The sequence below is a fragment of the Phymastichus coffea genome, unplaced genomic scaffold, assembly GCF_024137745.1.
Source record: "Phymastichus coffea isolate CEN01 unplaced genomic scaffold, Cenicafe_Pcof_1.1 PCOF00012, whole genome shotgun sequence".
Taxonomy (NCBI): Eukaryota; Metazoa; Arthropoda; class Insecta; order Hymenoptera; family Eulophidae; genus Phymastichus; species Phymastichus coffea.
In genome coordinates, this window is record NW_026706823.1 from 706,538 (window position 1) to 722,404 (window position 15,867).

General features: G+C 37.1%; 1 protein-coding gene across 3 annotated transcripts in view; it reads right to left on the reverse strand.

Annotated features, from left to right (window-relative positions):
* Positions 1–15,867, reverse strand: part of LOC131672505 (protein DDI1 homolog 2) — a 659,212-nt gene that overhangs the window by 468,877 nt on the left and 174,468 nt on the right. For 2 of the 3 annotated variants that reach the window (XM_058949788.1, XM_058949771.1), the window contains exon 3: positions 13,209–13,427. The exons of the other annotated variant lie outside the window; for it this stretch is intronic. In XM_058949788.1, the coding sequence (XP_058805771.1) occupies positions 13,209–13,427 (219 nt within the window). The remainder of the gene's footprint in view (positions 1–13,208; positions 13,428–15,867) is intronic. 3 annotated transcript variants of the gene reach the window in all.

Sequence of the window (15,867 nt, forward strand, 5' to 3'; positions counted from 1 at the left end):
TGCGGTAGATTTGTGGGCGCAGCAGAGCGAGCAGTGGCTGAGGGATTCCACTCCCTTGTAGAAATAATCGCAGGCAGGTTGTGCTCTCCACCGAAACCCAGCGCAATGAGGACAGAAGTAGCGACCTGGAAGAGAAAACCTCGAAATTCAGTAGGCAACCCATGGACCAAGACTTCAGGCTCATCAACTACCGCAAAGTAGATGTCACGCTCGCGAAATTCCTCCTACGTTTTAGTCCAGAGTCCGCAAAGCATCTCAAAGCGCTCAGAGTTGAGTTGCGCTTCCTTCACGTGCCACTCCGCATTAAGCTGTGACTCCCTCCGAAACCACTCAGGTGCCTCAGACATTGCCGAGTAATTGGTGTTCCGACCTGTAGTTGGAAGCAGCTCAGATCTGTGAACCTTGGTGATCGGCAGCAGTAATGGTTAAGTTGGTGAGGCAACACATTTCCTGGTACGTGCGATGATAGAGGGGGAGTGTCCTGTAGGTGTGGCGAAGATATCTAAGGCAGTATTGGCTAGAGGTGTATCGTCATTTAACGAGCGGTTGAGGCAGCAGTTAAATTCGGCAGAATTATGATTGGCTAGTCTTGAATTGGGTGAAATACAGAGGTTATGATAAAGGGAATTACAGGAGTTGCAGAGGAGGAGTTGATCAGGTCGTCGCACGATCCATCCGCACTTGGCACACACGTGACTTGAAATAAATAGGCAAGATAAGTTCAAAATAGTATAGAAGTGCCTATGATAATTTGAAAGTTCGTGCGCAAATTCAAGTGGCCCAGGGGCGCGCGTAAATTCAAATGACGCGGTGGCACGCGCAACCTACCAGCTATAATAAACTCGGCAAAGTGACCTCTACCGAGGAAAAGCGAATTATCATAGACGGTACGGCGGGAAGATCAAAATGCGCGCGAAAGTGGTGCTCGCAATAATGAGAAACGCGATATTGAAATTACGGGGAAATTTGGCGCGGAAAATTAATGAGATGACGTAACTCGACTTAAATGCACGTTAAAGACTTAAGATTAAAAATGAGTAATTATAAAAATGATAATGAAGATGAAAATGAGAATGACGCTAAATGAATCGCAGTAAAATTTAGTCTTAAATTAAAGATGACCGATTACAAATTCGTAACATTAATGACATATAATAGAGAAAATGAACGATACAGAGTGGTGACAAGATGAAGATAAGGCAAAATATTCCTCACTTAACAGACAAGAAAAAAAAATAGATGCTCTAGCGATGATGTTCGTCGTTGGTAGAGCTAAGACGGATAGATTGGTGATGAGGTGTCCTGGTGCAGTTGTGGTACGGCAATTGGTCCTTGGTCCAGTTAAGAGATAGACGGATGTGGTGTTGATTATGCTTCAGGTAGAAGAAGTTAAGTGATGCTGGTTGCAAAAGTAATGCAAATTCCAGGGCAAGATGCAAATAATTATGCATAAAACAGTGTACACTTGTTAGCCCCGTGAAAGATGTACTACCTGGAACAGTTTTCTCTAAAGTGTGATGCCAAATGGTTAAATAAACTGTAATTATTGACGAGTCGTTGAAAAGATGCTGAAAAGAGAGAGAGAGAGAGAGAGAGAGAGAGAGAGAGAGAGAGAGAGAGAGAGAGAAAGAGAGACAGAGAGAGAGATGGATAGAAAGATAGATAATTCTTTATTTGCCTGAAAGTAAAATAAGTCTGAAAAATATCTTAGTCATATATCTATTTTTGCAAACTTTAGAATAAGTATTAATTAGAACATCTAGTATAGATTGCCACAGTAAATATCATGCAGGTTAGAGTCGTACAGACCTCTTATATCTAAATATAAATAAATAGATAAAAATAATCATGGAAATCAAGACTAGATGCTTTATCACAAATACCTGAATACAGTAATGGAACTTAAAGCTAAGCTTAACTAGTAGTAAAGTCAGAGTATCAGGAACATCGTCAAATTAGTCAACCATTCAGGAGTTATTACTCCACGAGCACTCTTGAGGCACTAAGCTCAAAAAAGTACTCACGTACATTTGTCTTAAAAAAGTTTGACAACGGCACATATCTAAGTATGGAAGGAAGAGAGTTTGAGAGACGGGCCTTTATAATCTGAAAGGATCTGACGGCCGTTTTTGTTCTTGCCTCTACCACCCTCAGCCCCGGCTGACCCGCCCAGCACAGATACCTACATTTATTATCGGTCAAGAGCTTGGCTAGGTATCCAGGCTCACGAAGTCTTAGAACCTTGTATATGAGCAAGGAGGGTGAATAATTCCTGTGCCCATCCGAAAGAAATCAACCTAACCCCCTTCTATAATGTGTAATAGACTCATCACGTGGTACTCCATAGATGTAACACACACATACATTACTCAGCCTTTAGAGTCGCTCATAGTAGCTTCCAGACATAACACAGTACAGTAATCTAGGTGAGGCTGAATTAGTGAGTCCACCAGTCGACGTCTCATGAGCTTTGTAATACAAGGCCTAATAAAACGCAAACCATACAATGTTTTTCTTACTTTTTTAGAGATTTGGTCTACATGCGGTCTACAAGTCAATTGGATCTAAGTCAAAATAGAGTGCAATACGTTTTCACTCAATCGGACACCATCCACACCTAACACATGAATACCAAGTAAGTCCTTGCCAGAGATACCGTTGATGTTTTTCAAAGTACCAAGTATTATCGCCTATCCGTAATATTTAGAATCGTGTGATTAAGATATTGTTATTACTAGTTGCCATAAAAAAAGAACACGATTACAACAGTCAATAAAATGAAGAGAGACGGTTATTAAATTTGAACCACGGGATATCCTAAAGAAACATTCCTCATTGCTATAACTGTCAGTAATGTTGGCACACGTAAAATTAATGTAGTAAAAGTGTGATTTATGTGAAATCTGCAAAACAACACATTATTCAAGACTGCCCGATAAGAGAAAAAATTAAAGATCTAAAGTGCTAATCATATTGTACGAGGGTCGTTTGAAAAGTCCGAGCAAAAATAAAAATAGCCTGATTTTTTTTAATAAATCTTTTTTATTTTTCAACATAGTCTCCTTTTAGGCTTATACACTTCATCCAACGCTGCTCTAGTTTGTTAATCCCTTCCAAATAATAGGATTTGTCCAAGTCTGTAAAATAGGCATTTGTTTCTGCAATCACCTCCTCGTTTGAATAAAATCTTTTCCCCGCCAGCCATTTTTTCATATTAGGGAATAAATAGTAGTCCGACGGAGCTAAGTCTGGAGAATAGGGGGATGTGAAATGAGTTAGAACCCTGTCTCCATCAGTTTTGCGGCCATAACTGCTGAGGTGTGAGCTGGCGCATTGTCGTGGTGGAAGAGGACTTTTTTGTGGGCCAATCGTGGACGTTTCTCTAGCAACTCGGTTTTCAAACGATTCAATAACGATGAATAATATTCGCCTGTAATGGTTTTACCCTTTTCCAGATAGTCGATGAAGATTATTCCTTGCGAATCCCAAAAGACAGTCGCCATAACCATCCCGACCGAAGGAATTGTCTTTGTCTTTTTCGGAGCAGATTCCCCCTTGGTAAACCATTGTTTAGACTGTTCTTTGGTCTCAGGAGTGTAGTGATGTATTCATGTTTCATCTACAGTGATGAAACGACGCTTGAAGTCTTGCAGATTTTGCTGGAACAGCTGCAAACCATTCTTGCAACACTTCACACGATCTCGTTTTTGGTTAATCGTGAGCAACTGCGGCACCCATCTAGCGGATAGCTTTTTCATGTCCAACTGTTGGTGCAAAATATTATGTACCCGTTCGCTCGAGATGCCTACAATACTAGCAATCTCACGCACCTTCACTCTTCTGTTAGCCATCACCATATCATGGATTTTATCAATGATTTCTGAAGTGGTAACCTCAACAGGGCGTCCAGAACGTTCAGCGTCTTTTGTGCTCATATGGCCACTCCGAAAATTTTGAAATCACTTATAAACCATTCTAATCGAAGGTGCACATTCACCATAATGTTTATCAAGCTTCTGTTTAATCTCCTGAGGCGTTTTGCCTTTGAAAAAGTAATGTTTAATCAATACACGAAATTCTTTCTTTTTGATTGAAACGAATGTAAAACGCAAAGTAATTGGCCGATCTGGCTGAAACTTGGTGTGTGCTCTTCCAAGATATGCCACTAACTAAAAATAACCTTGATACGCACTAGTAGCGCCATCTCTCTGACTTTGCACGGACTTTCCAAACGACCCTCGTAAATTATAAAAGATTCAGAGGCAGAATTATTTTCCCGATTAAGAATAAAAATTTTAAGTAAAAACAGAAAACAAGTTCCAACATAACTTAAACATATATGCAAACGGAGTCAGACTAAACGAAACATACTAAATAAAAACAAAACAAACCAAAGTAAGATAGAAAATCAAAGCAAACAGATATACAAGCAGGACCAAGTAAACACTATAACGAGTCGCATTCTCGTTATGTCTCTCTCTCCCTGCAGCCAGTTTGTTTATTAATCATATTTATACTTTACTATGCATTATAATAATTTGTAATTTGTAGCGCAGTTGAAATGTCAGCGAACAAGGTAAGAGTCGAGCCCTACGTTCTATACTATCGATAGTCCCTAGCGCGGATGTCGCGGAGAGACCGCGATCGCGAAGGAGAGAGAGAAGGAGAGCGCGCAATGAGTCAGTTGGCATGCGAGCAGAGACAAGTACGGACGCTAGCATAGTTTGACAGTAACACCCTTTTTTTCTGCGTTACGAGATATCTCGAGGGAGTAAGCGAGTACGCGGTGGCGATTATACGAGTTCAAAGACCGCCAGCGATAAGCGAAGGCGCATAGCTGATGTTGACAGGAATTCCGTCAGCTATAAGGCTAAGAAGCGAGGACGCCCGCGCGAGTGTAGGGCAAGAGTAAGCGTGGTTGCGATCTACGGTTCGTGCGTTGCTGCCGTTCTAATAACCGACGACAACTACTGTAAGTATTGCTTGCTAACTGCATTTGTCGCTTTAGTTTTTCGCCCGGCTTATGCACTCTGTCATTCTGCTCGGCAATGCGTCTTGCCTCGAGCCGCTTTAAAATATTTTCTTGCTAATTCACTCCCGCACCAGCTCTCGCCCGGTGCAACGCCACGATCTTGTATCTATCGTACTGAGATATTTGAGTGAATACGCTCCTAAATTTCGCTTATTTGTGGCGTATAAATAGTCGAGCGAATGCGCTCCTAGATCTTGCCTGTTTGTCGCGTCTAAATGGTTTGAGCGTGTGCGCTCATCATTGTTATACTAGATATAGTTTACGTTTATTGTTATTGTCTCGGTGATGTTAGCGTAATAAAGAGCTATTCACCTTTCCCGTCATCGCGTTGGATTCGCACTCATGGGAGTTCGCGCCGACTCTTCACCGGAATAAAGTCGACTTTAAATCGCAGGGGGCAGCATCGGCGTAATAAGCTACGGAATAATATCCCCCTTTGCAAAAGTGATAATAATCGAGATGTACTCAAATGTGGTCATTTACCGACAATCATTTACCGTGCTACTTTTGGTCTTACAACGCAATAAATAATTACAGTTAAAATGATTACTAGGTTGATTACTATAGTTCAAGCATAGGTAATAAGGTAACGGCAATTAAGCTATAATTTACATTACAATTAAGCAGCAATTATAGATACAATGAACACAAGCAATCCACAAGTTGAGTCATTTTAATCTATGGACCCCATATCTCAAATTCTACTCGTATGTATAGTACAGAAAAATAGTTCAGACAAAAGTTGCTCAATACCAAGGAGGCCATATTTTGGTGACCTTAAATTTGACCTTGAACACGATGGGTCAAGGTCATTCTAAGGTTCATGTTTTCTTTAAATAGGAACCCTTACTTTTTATTTCGGATTCGGATTCTATGTTAAATTTTACGTTCAAATCATGTAATATGTGTGGGATCCAAATAACTCTCACTCCACCCCCAAAGTCATTTCATGGTCAACCTTACTTTTTAAATGGAACCCCTCATTTTTCGTCGCAGGTTTAAATTCTACGTGAAATTGTACGTTCCGATGACGGAATACTTATGGGTTCCGAATGATCCCCATCCCACCTCCAAAGTCATTTCAAAGATAACCTTACTTTTTTAAGAGAAACCCCTAATTCTCACAGCGGATTTGGAAAAAGCGGAAAATCATTCGTCCGGAATAATATTCAAAGGTTTATTTTCGTGACCTACAAAGCGTTAATTCAAGAACAAAATTTTAAAAAGTTGGATAATAATTTTTTCAAGTTCTCTAACGAAGCAGTCGCTGTGAAAGTATCTATTTGAAACATGTTAACTTAAGTGTGACACTATTGACCTTGAAAGTTACTCAAATAAGAAAATATCGATCTGTCCCTTCTCTCTTTTTTTTCCTATCCTCTTCTTTCCACTCCCTCCCTTACTCATCCCTCTCCTTACCCTATCTCTCGTATTATCTCGCTCCTCTTTCTCTCTCCCTCTCACTTCATGTAATTAGTCCTCGTATAAAGCTGTTTAACCGTGTTCGATTTGAAAGATGAATAAATTGACAATTATTAGTTTCATCTTAAAGAACTTAAGATTTAATTCAATTTATTTAATTTCAATGCAAAAAAGTGTTGATGTAAATATCTTCTAGTTATGCATTGCAAAATAATAAATTTCGAGGAATGAAAAATTTTCCAGTAATATAGTTAATACGCAAAGTCATGCATAAAACTTTCATGATTGTAAACTAGAAAGTTTCTGATTGGTATTACTATTTTTTTAAATCATGTATTCATTATTAAAACTTGATCAGATTATTGCATATGTAAGTAAAGGTTCCAAGTCCTTGAATTATTTTCTGGACGCATATTCAAAGAGATGGCAGATTATATGCCTACTGAAATTATCGATGTGATGATAATTTTAAGGGAATTTCATAACAATTATGCCGCTCTATCGAGACTATACGCTGAAAGATACCGAGACCGAAGACATCCTACTGATATGACAATAAGAAACTTGTCTGAAAGAGCACGTACCGGACAGCTGGTGTGCCAACGCCGAGATCAGCAATACGACGACAATGACATGTGAGTATTGGTTGTTTTAGCGGCTGTTTATCTTAATCCACACATTAGTACCAGAAAGATTGAAAAAGAAATAGGAATACCACAACGTACAGTCTCAAGAATTTTACGAGTACATCGCTTTCACGCTTATCATATTACTTTGACGCAAGCCTTGAGACCACATCATCTTTTGGCACGTATTAAATTTTATCGATGGGTTTTGCAAATGATAGACTATGATCCTTATTTCTTTCGATATGTACTTTGCTCAGATGAAGCTATATTTTACAGCAATGGGCAGCTCAATAGACGTAACTGTCACTATTGATCGGACGAGCTTGGGACTATCAGAATCTATGGAGTCTAATGGTATGGTGTAGTAAATGACTATTTGAGTAGACCCTATTTTTTGACGAAGACATTGATAGATATACTTACTTAGAGTTACTACGGGATCACCTGCCGAAACTGTTAAAAGACGTTGACTTAGCATCGCGAGTAAGAATGTGGTTTCAACATGATGGTGCTCCATCGCATTTTTCACTTGTTGTGCGTCAGTTTTTGAATGAAAACTACAATGGCAGGTAGATTGAACGACAAGGTCTAGTTGAATGGACTCTTTGCTCTCCGGATCTGACTGCTTGATCTTTATTGTATGATAATTTGAGATGAGGATAGAATATAGATAGACGATGAGGCACAGAATTCGAATAGCTTGTGAAGCCATCCCTCGAGCGGTGTTGTTTGAAATTGTGGATAGTTTTGAAAGAAGAATACGATTGTATGTTTAAAATAACGGAGAAAACTTTGAACAATTTATCCGTGGCTAATGAAATCATATGTGGTAAACAAGAGACGCAAGGGAACTCATGTTAAACAAGTACCCCGAAGGTGAGAGGCAAGGAGACTCACGTTTAACAAGCACCCCGAACGTCAACTCTTTCATAACGCTTCTCAATAATCTCTCAATAATCTCTTAATAATACCTCAATAATCCCTCAATAACCTTTCAATCTGTTTAAGAAAGCTACTTTTTCTGCGACTGCTTCGTCAGGAAACTTGAAAAAATTATTAACCAACTTTGTAAAATTTTGCCCTTGAATTGACCCTCGGAAGGTCACAAAAATAAACTTTTAAATATTATTCTGGAGGAATAATTTCCTGCATTTTCCAAATTCGGTATGAGAAATAGGGGTTTTCATTAAAAAAGTAAGGTTAGCCTTGAAATAACTTTGGGGGTGGAGTAGGGGGTCATTTGGATCCCATAAATATCCCATCATGTGAACGTACAATTTCACGTAGAATTCTAACCTGCGACGAAAAATATGGGGTTCCATATAAAAAGTAAGGTTGACCTCGAAACGACTGAGGATGGAGTACGGGTCATATGGACTCCACGCGTATTACATTATTTGAACGTAGAATTTAACGTAGAATCCGAGTCCGAGATAAAAAGTAAGGGTAAGGGTTCCTATTTCAAAAAAACATTTACCTCGGTATAACATGACCCCCTTGGTATTGAGCAACTTTTGTCTCAACTATTTTTCTGTACTATGCATAGAAATTGAGTTATGGAGGTCCATAGATTAAAATGACGCACCCTGTATAGTGTTATTGCACACAGGCAAACTCCGGCTTTTCCTCCTCCCTCTACTCCCTCTTAGCCGCGAACATTCGTCATCGAGGTGTATCATTTTTAATTATTCAAATTCGGCACGGAATGTTATCACTCTATTTCATTTCTCCTACTCTTTCGATCTTGCTCTATCTATCACTTTGCCTAAGCACAGTAGTGTGATGCGCTATCTTTATCTGTTCATTAAGTTATTTCTTTCTAGCTATCCTATCGCAGCACATAAGAAGGCGTGACCTACGCAATGCGGGCATATAAATATTTGATATTGGATTTTGTATCTGACTGATTGAAATTATTGATAATTAGGCATTTATATACATTTTTACACACAATAAATTAATAAATTTATTTGTAATCATTAATTACTCTTTATTTTTCCTCAGTTAGAAACTATTTTTTTTTATTACAAAAAAAAGAGAGCTTTGCGTGCTTAGTCTTGACCTAAGTTGGCTGGACATTTTGGAAAAATGGATGTGGAAGAGAGAGAGAGAGAGAGAGAGCGAGAGAGAGAGAGAGCGAGAGAGAGAGCGAGAGAGAGAGAGAGAGAGAGAGCGAGAGAGAGAGAGAGAGAGAGAGATTAGAATAGATTAGTTCGTTTATTGCGTTAATGAGGTGGAACCCCGTCTGGCAGTTTAAAAAATGTACAAATCAAATAATAACAAAAATTTAAAAATGACAAAAGAAGAGATGTAAAAAAAAATAGTAACGCATTTAACTATTTAAAGAAAATGAATTAGGTGAAAATGCATGAGTTGTATGAACGGTGAGCAGAAAATTTACAATGGCATTAACAGTAAGAAGACTAAGAATATGTATGTAAAAAGAAAAATAGAATATAATATGTAAAAGATAGTAAAAATAAAAATATATAAAGAACAATATAATTAAAATAACAAATAAAACAACAAAAATAACAATAATAAAAGATGAAAAATAATGTAAATAGCCGATCGGAATAGCCTGCTGATCGGAGTGGCAGCCACTGACATGGTACCAGAGCGTGGAGCGGCCGGGACAGGAGGCTGGCCGGGAGGCAAAGGCGTACAGCTGTCAAGGTTGCTCTCCGACAATATGGGGATCGGGGTTGAACGCGTGTTCTTCCGCATATGGAAGAACATACCCGAGACTAAAAGGCGCGCGAAATCCAGCTCACGACTACGCGCAAGCGCCTTCACAAGGAAATTGTGGATCGGCTGGGGTAACAGCTGGCGGATGAAAACGGGATTACCGAGACCGCACTTAAAAACGTCTCTCACCATTTTCCCAGCGAGCTTCCCAGAGCGCTCCAATACGACATCACGCACCACCGTTGAGTCGATACGCACAACGAAAGTGGACGTAGTATCAGTCGGGTTGGGACGAGAATGAGTGGTAGTCCATTTTCTGGTGGCCGCTATGCAATCGCTAGCATTTGGGTAGCCAATCACCTCGAAAAGCATACCGGCAGCATCCTCCAGTGAATCTTGGACCTCCTGCGGAAGGCCCAGAATAAGGAGCTCGGAGCGGTCCTTGAGACCCACTACAGATTTGAGGCTCTTCACTTCGTCGGCGACACGATTGACTTTGGTTAGGATGGACGTCTGGGTGGTTCTAATCTCGTTCCGAAACTTGGTGAATTCATTATTCACGAAACCGGAAAACCATGCTGGCGGTTCATCGCCCCTGGTAGGTGCCATGCTATCGAGCAAGTGGATTTGGTCCGCACTGGGGGAAGAAACAGTGGGAAGGGCAACCGATCGGTCAGTACTAGAGATGTCACTCCGGGATTCCACCTTCAACGTCTTCGATGGGAATTGGCCAAGACGGCAGACTCAATAGAACAGGTACAGGTAGAAATAAAAGTTGCAAGGTCAGGGTTTAAGGTTATATCGGAGCAGTGCTGATGGAAAGATTTATCACAGGCCTCGCACTGCAAGATATTGACACCCCGATAACTCAGTGCTTCATTTCACTCGGCGCATAAAGACAAGACCATTTGATAAAAGTGGAAGGTTTGGAATTTAAAAACGAATTAAGACAAAAAATAAAAATTCATAGATTGTGTCAAAAAGTTTCCCATCTCTCCTCCTCGGATCTCAAAACTTCACAAGAAACTGTAACAAACGAGGTAATTTAAAAGGACAGATTGATACGACAAATTGAAAAGTTTGAATTTCGCGCGAAAATTTGAGTCACTGACCAATCAGAAAATGGAGCTGTGAAAAGTCAGGATTAAAAGATTTGAAAATTGGCGACTCAGTGGCACCAACTCAGTTAGTTAAGGATTGAAAATTGACGGGAGATTCGGGAGTAAAATGATGCCATTTACAAGACGTGGTAAAGGGATTCGCAAATTAACCTAGAAATGATTAAAACGCAAAAATAAATAAATAGCTTATACGCAAAAATAAAATGAGAAAAATGATTGATGAAGCGTACGCAGAAAATCACATTACAAGTAAGTGAATGGTAAAAAAGTAAACGCAATTTGACACAGTCGATCGAATAAAATTAAAATTAAAATTAGAATTAAAATTGTCTAGCGTGTAGATGGCGCTAGATGAAAAATACAAACAAAATTACGTTAAATAAAACAAAACAAGCTGAAGTAAAAAAAATAAAATTAAAATAAAATTAAAATAGCCATCGCGATGACTAAGCGCAAGGATAGATTAAGTTAAAAGTTGTGATGCGGCGAAGAAATAACACCGGCAGTGAGGAGTCTCTCCGAGTAGATTGAAATATGTGGATTAACGGTAAAAATTGTTGATACAGGTACTTAGCAGCGAAAATTTTGGAAGTGTTGCATTTGGTAAGGTGTGTAGTGTGTAGTGTGTAGAGTGTAGCGGTCCTGGTGTGGAGGCTGTGTTGTTGTTTGCGTTGTTTGCAGAGATGTGTAGATCAAAATTCGTCAAAGTTGGAGATTTGGTGAAGGTTATGTTGTAACCAGGCAGGCGATTAATTCATCCACTGGCCAAAAATTGACTGAAAGCCAAAAATTTTTAGCAGGAAGCGCAGTGGCCAGCTGGACGAACTTGCCTTCAAAAATATGCCGCTCGAGGAAGTGCAAAAGTAGAAAAATATTTATAAAAGAAGAGAGCCTCAAAACCAGTGTATCGCTACTCACCGAGAGAGAGAGAGAGAGAGCTCCTAGGCCTCGCGTTTGAGCTTTTATATCCTTTGGGAATAATGATTGGATTCTTTTGGGCCCTCGGTGCAACTTCATTTTAAATCGTGGGAGTAGTGAAAAGTTTCTCTTTTTAAAATTAGGAAACCTAATTGACTAGAGGACGTCAATTTTTCTGAAAAGCGAGGGCGGTGTTCATTCAATTTTTGTCTTTTTCTCCGGAGAGGGAGGAGAGAGAGGGCTCTCGAAGTATCGTTTTCCAAGGTAATAGTGACACTATTGCTAATAACTATTTCGTATGAAGCTACTTACATAATTATTACTTGAAACCACTTAAAGTTACTAACTACATTTATTTACAAGGCATAATTTACTATTACTTCCACATATTTAATTATAATTATTTATAACAAAATTTGCATTTGTAAGGAAGACCATTATGAAATGTATATACGTTATTATAATCATAAGTTTTAATTTATATAGATACAAGCAATGATTATTTAATATTATTATTAATGAATACATGGATACACGCATTTATCTGGCGCGGCCGAAAAACATAATTATTTTGGAATATATTCTTTTTATGTTAAGTGCATAGTTTCCATTCATTATTCTTCGTATTAAAATTCCGTTTTTTTGATTTGATAAGAAAAATTCTTTATTTGATAAAATGTTAGAGGATTTTATTTTTTAGATTAGTGATACATATTATTTATGAATATTTAACAAATTCGTAAGATTTACGTGTTATTTTTTTATACATTGAATTCCTAACAGCATAATGGAGCAAATTTTTAGAAGGAAAAGCGAAAACAGGATATCGAGAAGAAAGGAATATTTCGCGACTATCTCTTGCAGCACGTGTTTTTTTTCGAGATGACTATGACGTTTTTAGTATTTACTAGACGACCTTCGAAGAAACTCAAGATTCATGTTGTGAACACAAATGTTTGAAAATCAAAGAAAAGTAATTTATTTTTATTTGTTAGAAAACATAAAGTCATCATATCTAATTCCTAAAAAATTTAATCCCATTTTTAAGGCTTATAATAAAACGGCTATAATACAAAACTTTAATTAATGATTCCTTCGTAGGAAAGAGATTTTATAAATTTGAAAAATTATTTTTAAAGAATATGAGATGGCGAAATCCGTTTTTAAAAGAAAAAAATTAATTCATAATTATTTAATTAATTGATTGATTTCATAATATCGCAAAAAACCTATTCTTTGCCCATTCAGATTAGGATTATTTAAAATGAACATAATAGAGCAGTTCAGAAGTCAAAGACGAATTCCAGATAAAAAATTACTTCGGCAACAATCCTGGAGTATTCTAAAACATAATTTTACACATCTGTATTATGAATAATGAATAAGATGGGTACTTACTGAGGTCGCCTGAAAGAAGAGCATCTGCTAATCGAGGATTGTTTTGTTTCAAAAGTGACAATTGATCTGGATTGGCTAAAAACATATCTTTTATTAAGGCAGGGTCATCTTGATTATTTGGAGATCTCAGTCCTTGGAAGTTTGAGTTATCGCCTTGATTTGTCGAACTAGTTGAATTTCTAGGAACTTTTATAGAACTAAAGTCCAACAAAGGAAGTTCTGAAATAAATTAATTGTAGATAAAATTGGGTTTTTTTATTTTAAACAAAAGTATGATAAATTTAAACCCACGAGACAGAATTTATTAGATGAGATTAACTTGGTGCATTTTCTGATATGTGTATGTGAGATAAATTATCATCATATACTCTTTATCCTAATATTATTGTTTTAAAATAGTCGACTACATCATAATTCTTGCATTTTTAATTTTATAAATTGTTTTTGTATGGAATTTTATCTATAATATTAATAAACATGTTGCTAATGTGATTTACAATTTGATTTCAATTTTACATCCTATTTAAAATTAGATTTTAACGTTCTATAACGAACTATAAAGCTGGTACCTCGAGTTTTATGTGTTTATACTTATGAAAGACATACATACATACATACATACATAAACATGCAGTTTCTTTATCGCCGGTTTTTTATATGTGAAAGATATTGGGTTCGATCTATTTAGATAAAGAAATGAATAAACTATTAGTTTTCTGAAATTTTCTAATAAAAACAAAAAAACCATAAGATTAGGATATGAAGTAAAGTCACAGCAAATCGTTTTGTCAATTGAATAATACAGTAAAACATCGTAATTTTGTAGGCTATGAACAAGCCAATCAATTTCTAAGGACAGTTGTAGTATAATTATAAATATTACGAAGTTTAGCTATGTCTTTGTCAATAAAACTAGAGCAAAAACTCTTTATATATAAGATTTCATTAACTTTTCTCCAATTAAATAAAAAATCAAGAATATTAGTTCTAATCTGATTAAACTCATGGTGATTTTTCCGCATATGCACATTAATGTCTTAATTATGTTCTTATTATTTATATGTTCATTTGCACATATTTTCAGTGCACGTTTTGTTTTACCGATATACACTACATTACAATGCTACAATTCAGCATTAATCAATATTCGTAGTGATATTCTTACCCGATTTCATAATTGAATTTGAGATTTTATGTAGGTTATATAATTATTTATATTATATGACTTTAAATGTTTTTTTTAATATAATAGTTTAAATTTTAAAGAAAACATGCTGTCTTAATGCTACAGTTAGTCTTGTGACTATGTTTTGATTCATTACTGATTAAATATAATTTTTTTAATTAAATAAGAATATGTTGTAAAATTAATTTTAACATGTATTTTTTGTTAATTAAATTTTTTTGATTTTTCTTCTCTTTTGTGCATTGCAACGGTAGTCGATTTAATTAATCAACTCGTTCGCGATTCTGCTTCTCGCGCGTTAGTTCGAACTATTGAGAGAGAGGGGGGGCGCGCGATCTTTTGAATAAGCAGTTACGCCTCAGCTGTTTATGCGAGTTACCGCCGATTTGTTTTCGCACTTTGTTTTCGCCGAATAAAGTTTTCTCTGGGACAAATACGTGCGGGTGTGCAACGACGATATTGCAGCAGCAAGCAGCGGTATAGAAGCAGCAAATAACAGCTGATACAGGAAGTACAAGGCGGAGCAGCTGATTAATCGAGGTGCAGCGGCAGTTGAAATTTTACAACAACAATTACGGCTGATCACCGTAATTGCACCGCATGGTAGGTGCACCTCCCGTCTTATTAAGCGATACAAAATACTTTCGGTATTTTGTATATTCGAGATAGCGATATTTTTTATATTCGCGCTGAGCGTTAGTTCGCGGTAATATTCGAATCTTCTCTCTCTCTCTCTTTCTCACCGAACAAAATTAAATTGTAAAATCCTATTTTCGTGCGTCAGTCTTTCGGCCCAACAAAGACTGTAGTGATTTTTTATTAATTAAAGTCTGTTAAATTTATTCGCCGTTTTCGTCATTTGGTTTTCCTGGTAGCTTAAGTATTTGAAACAGGCTTAGGTTTTAATCCAATTACATCTAGGGGATTAAGAAGATTAGGAGTAAAGTCGCTCACACTTAAAACTCATCAAGTTTAACGAGACACGTGACTTAAGGTGAGTTCAACTCCGTTTGATACAAGACAACTAAGATAAATCATCTGACGTTAAGGCGAATACACGTATTATCATACGTGTTTAACGGAGCGGCGGTTTGTTTTGCATCGTGGGAGTTTGTTCTTAAATAAATTTCCCATTTTCAGATTATCTCCCCCGTTACAGCATGAAAATATTTATCTGATAGTAAAAATGCACGATCAACCGAGTTATATATAATGTTCTTTTTATATATAAGTGGATGATTCGACAAAAAATATCAATCAACCAGAAGAAATTTCTCTTTGATACCAGTCAGGCAAGGCTCTGTTGTCTTGCCTAAAGAATTAGAAAACTGAATATTCTATCTATTTAAATTTCTGAAGTTAACTTCAGATCATTGCGGTATTTATTAAATTTTTATAAATTATATTATTAATTGTACTCAGCTAATCACTTTCTAGATCGCTATTTTTCTCTATAGTTAGGGTAGTGAATAA